At 36.7% G+C, this 13,903-nt stretch overlaps 1 protein-coding gene across 1 annotated transcript; it reads right to left on the reverse strand.

The window, feature by feature from the left end:
* Positions 1-419: 419 nt before the first annotated feature.
* MNX1 (motor neuron and pancreas homeobox 1) lies at positions 420-12,480 on the reverse strand. The gene is made up of 3 exons (XM_072154841.1): positions 11,918-12,480; positions 7,677-7,837; positions 420-1,192 (listed from the first exon to the last, which is right to left on the reverse strand). Exons 1-3 carry the CDS (start codon positions 12,393-12,395, stop codon positions 833-835), a joined length of 999 nt encoding a protein of 332 aa, XP_072010942.1. The 5' UTR covers positions 12,396-12,480; the 3' UTR covers positions 420-832.
* Between the last annotated feature and the right edge of the window lie 1,423 nt (positions 12,481-13,903).

The raw sequence follows: 13,903 nt of genomic DNA on the forward strand, positions 1-13,903 counted from the left end.
GATAGATGATGGATAAATAGATAGATAGATAGATAGATAGATAGATAGATGATGGATAAATAGATAGATAGATAGATAGATAGATAGATAGATGATGGATAAATAGATAGATAGATAGATAGATAGATAGATAGATAGATAGATGATGGATAAATAGATAGATAGATAGATAGATAGATAGATAGATGATGGATAAATAGATAGATAGATAGATAGATAGATAGATAGATAGATAGATAGATAATGGATAAATAGACAGCTAATTTAATGAAAAGTCTAGGTAAATAATTCTCATATAAAACAAATTTATTTTACACACCATCACTCAGATGGAGAAAGCTAAATAATAATTTAGCATGCATAAGTAGAGGTATCTTTTTCTTTTATAAATACAATATACAAAAATACAGTATATAGTCGTAGTATCTCCAGGTTTACCATTCAGAAAGTAAACATATATAGAGAATAAGCACAAGTGGTTATGACACAGAGAATCCATGTCCTGTTATTATCTCCCTCTCCTCATAGTCTATTCATACATATAATCCCTATCTAGACCAGAAGTGGGGCCATGATATCTCACTTATTGGTGAAAGCAGAGGGTCTCGTTGAGCATCATGGGAAAATAAATTCGACACTGGATGAACTTGACCAGAGGGAGAGGAAGAAGTCTCACTGTGGATAAAATGACATTTTCTTAGCAATATATCTCTCCTTGTCTTTCATAATCCTAGTAGATATGACGAGCGGGAGGCTGGCTCCCATTAATAACACTGTGGCGATGCGCCTTTCTGAGTTCATTAGAAGATGTCTCTGCTTCCTGGCACAAGAATCAGTGCAGCTGACCGTTCTGCTGATGACTATTCTCCTCCTCTTCAGATGTACAATCAGATGAGTGATGGTAGAAGTGCTTGTCATCTCTATGCTCCTCATCATCTTCATCTTCCCGGTCCTCCTCCTCTTCCTCACTGTCTGTATAGTCTCTGGGGAGGCGACTGCCTGCTTTAAGGGGTTCACCCCTTGAGTGTACGTGGTAGGTAGACGACTTGTCTTCCTGATTGTCCTCTGAACATTTCTCCTCACAGCCTCCCTTGCTTCCTCTCTGTTGCTTCTCTGTGTCTTGGACGGCCTGTTCCTTGGCCTTCTTGCTTCTCTTCCATTTCATACGTCTGTTTTGGAACCAGATCTTTACCTGTTGGAATAATAGAAAAAAATCTTTAGTCAACTTCAGACATAACCTGAATATGATTGTAATACTTGGAGGGAGTCGGATGAACAGATTTAAGAAAAAGTTTAAACTCTGTGAAATAATCAAACACAATAGAGTAGAGTACATCCTAAATCCAAAAATTAAGAGTATATAAACCACTCTTTTTTGAGACTTTTTTGGTGCATTGCAATTTTTGGGCCTTTTTAGGACATTTTGAAATGTCTGCCGGACATTTGTTTTATGTCAGCAAGACAAATTTATCTCATATTCCAGATGTGCTAAATGTCGCAAATGACATTTACCATTTCATATTGTCGGAAATTTGTGACATATTTTAGCGCAAAAAACATCAGAAGAAACCATGCTTAAGGCTACATTCACACAATGTATGCCAACTATATTGTAGTACGGTGGGCATACATCGGTGCCCGCGAGAGGAGTAAAATATGGCGCACGGCGCTGTATTCCGGCGAAATATAGGACATATCCTATCTTTCTGCCGGCTACCGAGCGGTACGGTGCAGCGTGTGCGGCACCATACCGCTCCCTTAAGGTGCCGTGCGCCAATTGCCCATACGTTCATGTGAATTTAGCATTAAGGAAAACTTTGAAAATGGAAGAAGTGACTTCAGACATTTGTGTGACATTTTTGACACATATCTTAAAAAGAGATCTGAAAAAAATGCCCATTTACCACAAGGAAAATGTGAGATTGATAAATTACCAAAGAAGCAGACGGAAACAGACAGGCAAAAACTAGGCAAAACATACAGAGATAAGATAAGTGACCCCATAATGTAACAAATCCATCACAGGATGATGATTTTTGTACATATTGCTAGAATTTTTCTAATGTATTCCACTGGTTGGTTTATTCTGCTCCATAATATTGTACTAATATTTTGGCACTCGGGGTTAGATTCTAAGTCATGGCCTTTCTTCTCAATGCCAAGCCCCCTTCTCACAAATCCACTCTGCAAGGTATCAAAAACACGTAAGCCACTTATTGATGTACTATAATTACGAATCCCAAGTAAGTTTTCCCCTCTCTGCCAGCAAATATTATTTAATAATTCTGATAAAAAAAAATTGTAACAAAATGACCCTTCATAGAATTAACCTAAAAAGTTATTTTCCATTGTTCATATTTTGGGTCAAACTTAGTCAGGGTTACATACAGCAGAGTAACATTATCTGGTGTGAGACAGAGAAAGCACTTGGCAATGGACTCACCAGAGTGACTCAACCTCCAGAGCTTGGATTGTGTCCTAGTATGACTGCTGTACTGTACTGACTGGCGTCCCACTCCTCACTACATACATCTTATTATATTCTAAGGTAATAAACTACACAGCACATGAGAATATTTCCCCAGAGATTCTACCTGTGATGTTATGATAAATGAATCCTACAAATATAGAAGATATTTGGTAAACATCCCAGGAAATATTGCAACAATGTAACAAGTGTAGCCAAGTGTGAGAATAGGAGCTTGAGAAGAATAACCATTGTATGTGATAAAATCTAATTTCTCATTGTGTCTGGTTTTCTGAAATTGAAGAAAAATTCTTCATGTCTCGCCAAGGTTATAGAATAATTAGTATCAGCTGCAATATAATAACATTTATGACTTATTTCTGACATTGTAGAAAGATAAGATTAACTTCTAACCATAACATAGGGATGGAATACATCATAGTGTTGTGATTCTGCAATGGACGGGTTTATTTTCCACTTTTCTAACTTGAATAATTAAATGATGCTTACATTGTCCTCAGTCCCATCAGTTTTATATCATCAACCTACATTCTTGGGTCAATTTAGTCTAGGACAAGGTATAGGTTTGAGAATATACCACCATTGCATCTTTTAGGCTAAGTTCACACCACCCTTGAAAGATCCGTTCCTTAACTCCGTTAAAAAAAAGTAACGAACGGAGGTTAAACGTATGAACTAAAAATCTCATTGACATCAATGTAAATGTTATGTCATCCATTATGTTCTGTTTGACAGGTATCAGTTATGCTTTATTTTTTAGGATGGGATTTTTGACTGATACATTAAACCTCCGCTCTTTACTTTTTGTAGCAGAGGTAAGGAATGGAGGTTTGAGCACATTGGGGCACATTTACTTACCCGGTCCAGTCACGATCCAGCGGCGGGTTTTCCCGGGTCCGGCCGGGATTCACTAAGGTAGTGCGCCCGATGTCCACCAGGTGTCGCTGCTGCGCTGAAGTCTGCTGGAGTTCACCGGAGTTCACTATCCTATCCTGGGTGCAAGTAAGCGCATGTCAAGCTGTCGCATGCATGCCGGCGCCGATACGGCACAATCCGATCGCGTACGCCAAAAACCCGGGGCAATTCAGGGAAAAACGGCGCAAATCAGTAATATTCGGGAAACGTGACGAAAAATAGCGATTCAGGCCCTTAGTATATGACCCCCATTGTCTATAAATCTATTATAGTGAACAATGTGTGTGAGAAAAGGGTTGGTGGGAGTATATATGAAGTTCTCCTCCCACCATGACATCACAAGGTTTGCTAAGGAGGGGGAGAACTTCGATCCCACGGGGGCACCTTCAACCGGCAAGAAATATTCATCATTAAATGAAAAATAATTGTATTTTTTTAATAAGTAACTTATTGCCAACAGAAGAAATTCTTTTAAATTATTGTCATATGCACTTAATTTTGATAGGTGGAATTGTACAGCCTCTAATGCAACATCATAAAGGTATACATGAGTATAAGGACACCACATCACATGTGGCCCACTTATACTCAGATTCAAAGTTTTCAAAATTACTTAGGACAGTAGAACTGGCTCTAAGGTAACCTGGCACTCGTTGGACCAAAGGCTGCAAAAGTATGTCCACCCAACAATCTTTCTCCTAGTGATCCTATTCCTGCTATGATTGGACGTAAGGGTGGAGGAAACACGTTTTTTTGCAATTTGGGTAGCCCATGGAATATGGGAGTTATGGGTGCCCTAATGTCATGTCTATATACCTTGCCTAGAGATATTCTGCCGACCAGCAAGCAATTTTATACCTGAATTAGATCAGGTGACAAATTAAGGAAGACTCATAATATACTACTGCTAGGATCCAATGCAAAATCTATACCAGGTTCCCCCCAAAAAAATCTATGTGAGAGTAAGACAACCATCGACCCCCAAGGCACCTGGGCCCAGAGACAATTCCATTTCAACAGGCGAATTAATGTTCTTCCAAATTCTTATTCCTGATCATCGGCCTAAGTATTAGGGCCATTACTAGGATCCCATTAAGGCTTTCTACATATGAAGTTGAAATATTTTTGAACATTTGGTCAGTGTGTGGATATAATCGACTTATCTATATTTTATCTGTCAATTTTTGAATCGGTAATATGAGTTTTGTAAAATTAGAAAAAAAAACAACAACATAGCAATGCCAAATGTGTAAGGCCAATATTTGATTAAAAGTGAATTTTTGTATGAAAATATTGAATGTAGAAAATACCCACAATTATCCATCCTCTATTCAACCATAACCCATCCACCTCAGCCTAAGGCTGCATCTAGACCAACGTATGGCCGCACGGCTACAGCTGGGCGGACATATGTTTGCCGTGATGGAGAGGAGGAGGGGGATGCCTCTCCTCTCCATAAAGATGCATGGCATATGGGCCGTGCTATAGGGAAAGATAGGACATGTCCCATCTTTTCCCCGGCTACAGAGTGATACGGTGCCGCATATGTGCGCCACTGTCTCACTCCGTGTGGCCATCGCCGTCTACAGGGGACGTATGTACGGCCACAAGGTTTCGGCCATACAAACATCCCCTATACGGTAGTGTGAACGTTGCCTTACATCTATTGTATGCCATCACCCAAGATTCGAACCAGAACAATATTCTGGATCTGGGACTTTGCTACTTTTTTCTATATTCTGTATATAAAGGTCTTGTCCTTTATTCCACACCCTCACCCCTCTTTGTCCTATACGATTCTATACTGATACAGCTCACTTTAATACATGAAATAACCACAAGCACCGGAATTTCCACATTGTTATACATATTATAAGATACATGAAATCCAGAGAATAAATACAAGATTCAGTCACTCTGGACTCCAACAAAGACACAATGATAATAAAGATGAAATAAAATCCCAACCTATAGGGGGCACTGTTTCCATAAACTTCTCTATGCAATATTATGTTCCTGTTGTAATCACAGCTGTGCCCATGACTTGTAGCTATTAGCTTAGATTGTAATAGTGTGTGAGAGCTATTAATACCATTAGTATTATTGTTATTATGATCTTTACCATACTCATCTAATTTATTTCTGTGATCCATCTATTTATTAATCAATTATCTCTACTTGTCTCTGTTTATATATTGCAATGATCTATCCATCTCAATATTTTAAGTAGAGATTATATATACAGTTCCTATATCTCTCTTTCTGACTCTCTAAATCTCTAGTATCTATGTATCTCATATCTATAACATCTGATATCTGTATATCTTTTATCAATTAAAAATGAATGTGTATTTTATGTCATCCATTAAGCGTGTGTTTTTTGACAGAAATTATGATGATGAAAAAAGATGATGCCTAAGGCTCATTTCACACTACTGTGAAAAACTAAAGAATGGAGGATTAACGGAGGTTTAACGTATTAATTAAAAAAAAAATTTACGGATGTAAATTTTATGCCATTCATTATGTTCTATTTAAGCAGAGATCCGTTATCCAATGGTTTTCTTGGATGGAAAAAATGATGGAGGCTGCAGTACATTAAACCTCCTTTCTTTATATTTTTATTAACGGAAGAAAGGAATGGAGGTTTGAACAGTAGTGTGAACTTAGCCTTATTGATAATCTATTAAGGGTTAAACCTTAACTAAATTATCTTTTTTTATATATTCTAAGATCATATATGTACAATTGTTTGCAAATAATTATCATCATCTCGTATAATATGCCAAAATTATACAAATAATAATAATAATAATAATCTCTACATGTAGGTAAAGAATACTAAGGGTATAATGCCAGCCTTCATATACTGGATATGAGAAAGAATGTGGAAGGAAGAATTGGTGTCTGTGTACCACAGAGCTGGCACTCTACAACAAAAGGCCATGTAATTATAGGAACTGATGTCAAGCTATGAACTATGACATCATACATCAATAAAGTGATCCTGCACAGTGCACTGCAAGGAGAAGAATACAAACACCACCCAAGAGACTTTGGAAAGCAGATTTTCCTACTGATTATGAAAAATAATGTATAAATGATATTGTAGTAATAGTTTTCCACTTTTACATAGCAATATACTTAACATTTACAAAATAGTTTCAAAGGTTGGTAATTATTGTAGATTGGGACTACACTTGGGTGAAGAACTGCAGTGTATCAAGACTTAAGTGATATCAGGGATGCAACACTTACATGCAAAACCACAGAACATTGTAACCATTGGTCTCCAGCTCACTCATCCAAAATGAAATGAAATGGGGAGATAGATGAATAGATAGATAGATAGATAGATAGATAGATAGATAGATAGATAGATAGATAGATAGATAGATAGATAGATAGATAGATAGCAGGTAGATAGAATGAGTTGATGCAATAAATAGATGATAGATATAGAATGATATAGAATGAATTGATGATTGATAGATTGATTGATTGATACATATAGATAGAATGAGTTGATGAGATAGACAGATGATAGCTAGATGGATAGATATATATATATATATATATATATATATATATATATAGACAGATAGATATAAAAGAACAATAAATAGATAGAAACAGATAGATAGATAGATAGATAGATAGATAAATGGATATGAGATAGATAGATAGATAGATAGCAGGTAGATAGAATGAGTTGATGCAATAAATAGATGATAGATATAGAATGATATAGAATGAATTGATGATTGATAGATTGATTGATTGATTGATACATATAGATAGAATGAGTTGATGAGATAGACAGATGATAGCTAGATGGATATATATATATATATATATATATATATATATATATATATATAGACAGATAGATATAAAAGAACAATAAATAGATAGAAACAGATAGATAGATAGATAGATAGATAGATAGATAAATGGATATGAGATAGATAGATAGATAGATAGATAGATAGATAGATAGATAGATAAATAGATATGAGATAGATGATATATAGATAGAAACATAGATGATAGATAGATAGAAACATAGATTACACAATTGCAGTTATTACTACACATTGTAGAACACAACATTATATAGGTTTAATCTGTAATCCTGTATCAGTTATGGATCTAATACCCCTAACCAGCCCTGTACTGCCAACCAACCAACCAACCAGGATTCTTACTTATAGATGTACATAGAAGGGAGTATATATATGGTATTTTGGGTACAGGACACTATGTAATTTACCTGGGTTTCTGTAAGCATCAATGATGTGGCCACCTCAAATCGTTTAGGTCTGGAAAGATATTTATTCAGCTTGAACTGATGCTCCAGCTCCAGCAGTTGTTGGCTGGTGAAGGCGGTGCGGGGTCTCCTGCACTTCCCCAGGAGATTGGACTGAGCCTGAGCTGCAAAACAGAGAGGAAAGCTAATGATTAATGTATGTGTATATCATATAAACCTTATAATAACCCATCATAACAAGAATAATATACAAATAACATACACAGAGGAAATGTAAATATAAAGACATCTATAAATCACATGAAGATTGTAGATGGTCATGATAATGATAATAATAATACATCTAAATGTATCACAAAGAATTATGACAATACTACTATTACTACTACTATTACTAATAATAATACAGAGAAGAAAGGTTAATATATATATATTACATCAACTTCAATAGAAACCCATCCACATAATACTACTGATAATAATGACATTATATTAATATATGTGTACAATGTATAGTCTCCTACGTATACAGTATATTGTTACTTTCTCTACCCATGATTCTTCTCCTTCCCTCTCTTAATATATAGATGAATCGCTTTACTGATTTATTAATTATCCTTAGTCTACGTTTCCCTCTATATTCCTGTCTCCTCATTTATATATTGTACTCATTTTCTATCATTATAATTTCTTTCTCCTTATTTTTCTTACAAATATATTCTGTTTTCTTTAGTCTGCTTATCCCTACCCCTAAATTATTATTAAAATTACTATTGTTATTATTATCATCATATTATTTCCATATATACTATATATTCTCTGTCATTCTCCCTCCATCATATTCTGCTTTCTCTAGAATCATTTTTATTATTCTTTTATCTTAAACAATAAACATGTATCCTCTTTATATCCTACTATTATTATATTTATTCTTTTTACAACTGTGTTTAATTCATTTTCTGTCTCTCTATCCTTCCACGACTTTTTCTCTATTATTACTATTATTATCCTCACCCAGTTTACATAGTTATTCTGTGACCTCTGTAACATATATCATTTATCTTTTATTATTATTATTATTATTACTGTTGTTACTATTATTATCCATTGTACATATATGTTTTATGTATCCAACTTTTTCCTAGATGTCCCCTTTTATTGTTTATTATCTCAATCTTTTGTCAATGTAATTATTATCTTCCCCTTCACATAGTCTATATTCTCTTTCTTATTTTTCTTCCTTTCTTTTCCCTGACTACATATCTATATATATATATCTGTATGGTATAAATGTCAACTCGTTCATAGTCTGTGTTCACTTTCTTTATTTTTTCTTCTATTATTTTATTGTATTATTATAATTTGTTTATCTGTATTGTCTCTGCCTTCCAATTCTTTTTTCTCCCTATTTTTTCCACATATATATTCAGGACTCTTTTACTTATATCTTCTACTCTCTTGACATAGATAGAAAGGTAGACAATATATATATATATATATATATATATATATATATATATATATATATATATACAGTGTACTTCACTATATGTGTTCTCTTTTATTAAAGTATTATTACTCTTGATACTATTATATCACCACTTGTATAGTTTGCATTCTCAGTCTCTTATCTTCTTTGTGTCTCTGTATAGTTTTTTTCCTATTTAATTTCTTCACATACGTTCTCTACTTCCAATCTCTCTTCTTATATAAACTATTATTATTTTATGAATGATTCATTGTCTTCTCTATATGATAAAATATCATTGTGTTCCCCACTTTTCTGTTTCTCTCTGTGTTTCCCCTTCCTCTCTATATCGTTGCCCCTCTCTCATTTGTATTCTCTCTGCCTCCCTCAGTAATTTGTGTATAGGATCATAGTTCTTTGCATCCATAGTATAATCTATTATACGAATCTATTATAATCCTGGCTCATCTGCAGCCATAATACACCTGTGTGTCACTTTAATAGGAAATAATATTGCCACAGAGTATTACCACTTTAATTTAAGGAGTTGAGATCACAATGAAATATATAAGATGTTCTCAGCCCTGGAAGGTGATGGTGATGATGATGGCTGCTGGAATCTGTCTCAGGGCCATTACAGAACATGAAAGGGAAGGATGAAATGGAGCAGTGATTTGTAAGCAGCCTGATAAGTGGCACAGAGCCTTGTTCCAGCATGTAATCCCTACTATCTGATAAAACTGCACTCTATTTACCTGCGAGCCTTGGAGCTAATCCACACACAACAGCCTGCAGCTATCTTATTACCCACCAGAGCAAACAACCAAGACATCACCATATGCATAGTCAATAGATGGGTCATTATATCAGATCAGATAGTACTGACACCATCTACAGGATACAAAGGGGCGATAGAAAACCCAGGAAATACCATCAGCTCCAATATATTGATTGCATATTGATATTCATGGAGAAATAAAGGTATGCAAAATATATATGAAATGGATGTGAGAGGTATATAGGAGAATGATATAAAAGAAAGAAAGATCAATTGGATGGATCGATAACTACATTCAAACATAACAAAACGAAGGAAAAACAGAAAGAAAGAAAACAAGAAAGAAATAAGAGAGTAAATCAAGAAAGAAAATAGGATGATGCCTATCCTAATAAAACCTATCTATCGATCTTTTGCACATTATATACCATAGTATAAGAATACACAATATGACACTAATACGATACCATAATTACTTATATGCTAATGCCCCCTGATTTCCATACATAACTACATGTTAACCCCCTCCCACATACAGTTCTATTAAAATATAGAAGAGACGACTACAATTCATTTGAAATCTTAGGCAATTATGATTTACTGTAATTTCAACAAAATAGTATATATATATTGTTTTGTCAATTGGGTTTAAGAGTTTGCTGCACTGTAAATGTAACAACTTTCTTGTCAATATATTTGCAGGCCCATGAATCTATCTATCTATCTATCTATCTATCTATCTATCTCCTATCTAGGTCTTGTATGATATAGATATAGTATACTTCAGTCATGTTGTTGGTATTAATTATAGGTACTTTCTAGGAAGCTTCTATCTACATTGATAAAAGCAGAGGAAGTGGTTATGGCCTTGCGGAAACATTATTAAAGCCAGGAAGATTTTCATCAATTTGCAATGTAGAGACGTGAGGTATCTGAGACACCGAATCCTCTGTACAGGGACATAACCTCTCAGCTGTGTAATGTCCCTGCATCCTGCCTACTTACCCCTGATACATAGGAGAATACAAGGTTATCACCCACACATATCTACCTTTCTGTAGTCTAATGCAGTTTATACAGTGTCTTACATCGGTCTATGAGCTGTGTGCATTGTTACAATGTATATAAGCATTGCTTGCTTAATATTCTATATTACAATACATCTCCACGTATACATCGACATTCTGCCTCTCAGAAGCAAATTACAAAAAAACCCCAGAATTATACAGAAAATAATAGAAAAACCTCATATCATAGGGAGGTAAATGAATCGAAACAATACAGTAAATATTTATATACCTACAATAGAAATAGATACTAAATAAATAATGGAAAAGTAAATAGTAATATAATTATATTAGTGTATAAAAAATCTATATCTAATCTATATATAGATGGGCAATGTATAGCTGTATAACTACATCACTGAACATCACTATATAATTCGTAACTAGAGATTTATGTATGTATGTATATATATGGACAGCTGATTTTATTATTATATCTATGCATTTCCTATCTATATGATTATCTATCTATGTCATGTTTACATCTTACCTATCTACTGTTACTTAATCTACCTTCTCCATTGTTTCTCTGAGATTATTTTTATGTATCACATTGGCCTATCATATGTATGTATTTCAAATCTATCTCCCATCAGATATATCTCATATTTATATCTACTTTATCAACTTTTTCTTTTTCCACCTCTCTTTTATCTTCGATTCTATCTGTATATCTTAAACTAATATCTTATCTATCCCTATCTAATATAATATCTTATCTGTCTACTCTTTCTTTATATACGTGTCTATCTGCCTGTCTATCTTTCTATCCATATCTATCCATCTTGTAGGAATTTTAACAAACTTGATTATGTCAGCTTTCCTCCCCCCTCAGTCCCCCCAGGTCTCTGGCACTGACATAATACATGTATATTACTACACATTGTGTACACTGCTAGGCTACACATGCCATAGTACATTGGGTACTCACCGTTGAAGTCTGCCATCTTGGGCAGCATCATGCCAGCAGTGGAGGCTCTTAGCCACTGGTCCAGCTGGAAGGTGCCGGCACTGATCTTGATGGGGTCCATGGCATGGTGGGCATGGTGGGCGCCTTGGAGCTGGCTGCTGTAGGGGTAGGGCAGTGCTGGGTGCTGTCCGGCCGCCAGAGCCGCTGCTGCAGCAGAGTAGCCATAGACAGGGTGCCCGTACAGAGCCTGGTGCGGGTGGTGGATGCTCATCATGCTGCCAGGGTGCTGCTGGCTGCTCAGGAAGCCGGGCTTAGGGAGCAGTCCGCACGTCCGAGGAGGTGATGGGCTCTCAGTCCTCAGGTCTGGGTGCTCGGATGGGGGACTGCTGGACAGGGAGGACGAGGACAGGGACGTGACCAGGGACAGGGGGGAGCTCTGCGGCTTCGGGGGGTCTATGGCCAGGAGGGCGTCTATCCGGAAGTTCTTGGACTTCTCCATGGATCCTCTGGGACGAGGGAAACTCCTGGAGCACAAGCAACAGTCAGTCCTGGAGAGAAGAGGACCAGGAGGAGCACAGTGTGGCCAGGAGGAGCACAGTGCGGGCAGGAGCTGGGCAGGAGGAGCACAGTGCGGCCAGGAGCAGAGGAGCAGCAGCACAGTGCGGGCAGGAGCCGGTCAAGAGGAGCACAGTGCGGGCAGCAGAGTGAGAGCAACACGTCCAGGTGTCCCGGGACCAGGACTGTCACTTGAAGGCCCGACACTCCTGTCTATTGGACACCTTAGTCCCGAGCAATGATTGGAGGAGCAGGATGGGAGGGGTCACTGGTCACTTCTCAGAGACCTGCGGCTGTCAGTGAATGAGGCTCATGGAGCTTATACTAATAGCAGAGAAATTCATAGCCCCGCCCACTCCTGTGCCTCCAATCATCGGTATGAGCAGTGGTGATCAGTGCAGCATCATATACACATCACTAGTGTATACATCATACATATCACTATCGTCACTACATCATATACACATCACTAGTGTATACATCATACATATCACTAGCATTACTATATCATATACACATCACTAGTGTATACATCATACATATCACTATCGTCACTACATCATATACACATCACTAGTGTATACATCATACATATCACTAGCATTACTACATCATATACACATCACTAGTGTATACATCATACATATCACTATCATCACTACATATACACATTACTACATCCAGGGCCGGCGCTATGGGTAGGCAAAGGTGGCAATTGCCCAGGGCCCCCTGCCCCCTGGAAGAGGAGAATCTCTTCTTTCAAATTAATCTTGAATTTTGTTTCTAGGTGCTATGGATCCAGAGATATTCAGGTTTAAAGTGAGAATATCAGGTGTCATTTTATATATAAAAATCACTCCCAATGGCAGTTTAACAGTAATTATCTCCGTTTTCCTAAAACATAGAAACACAAATTTAAATTCATATAAAAGAGGAGACTCTCTTCTTTCATAGGAAAAAAGAAGTGAGGTTCTATGTGCTACAGAGCCAGAGATACAGCCCCCTGAAATGCCCCCCCCCCCTCCAGATTCTTAGCCATCAGGCTGCAGGGAGCATTTGCTGCACACAGGAGCTGCTGCACCTCACAGATAATGGAAATAATCACTTTATATGTTACTACATTTTGAGAATGGATAATATCAAGTAATATTCATGTTTTTAACCCTTCTCTATGCAGAACTATCGAAGAACACACTTTGGGACACATGTATCAATCGGTTTTTTTCTGTTGTTTTTGGGCCTTTTCATTCAGGCGCACCGTTTTTTGCGCCATTTTTGCCAAACTAGCTGCGCAGCAAAAATAAGCAGCTTTCCCTCATTTATCCTAGCAATCCAGATGTTTTGCTGCGCCTTATGATATTCATCACTTGCAACTTTTCATTTAGGCGCAAAAATGGGCGCAAAAACACTCCAGCACGAAGGTGGCGTTATCTGAGAAGAAAGCACTGAGCC

This window comes from Engystomops pustulosus, chromosome 5, assembly GCF_040894005.1.
Source record: "Engystomops pustulosus chromosome 5, aEngPut4.maternal, whole genome shotgun sequence".
Taxonomy (NCBI): domain Eukaryota; kingdom Metazoa; phylum Chordata; class Amphibia; order Anura; family Leptodactylidae; genus Engystomops; species Engystomops pustulosus.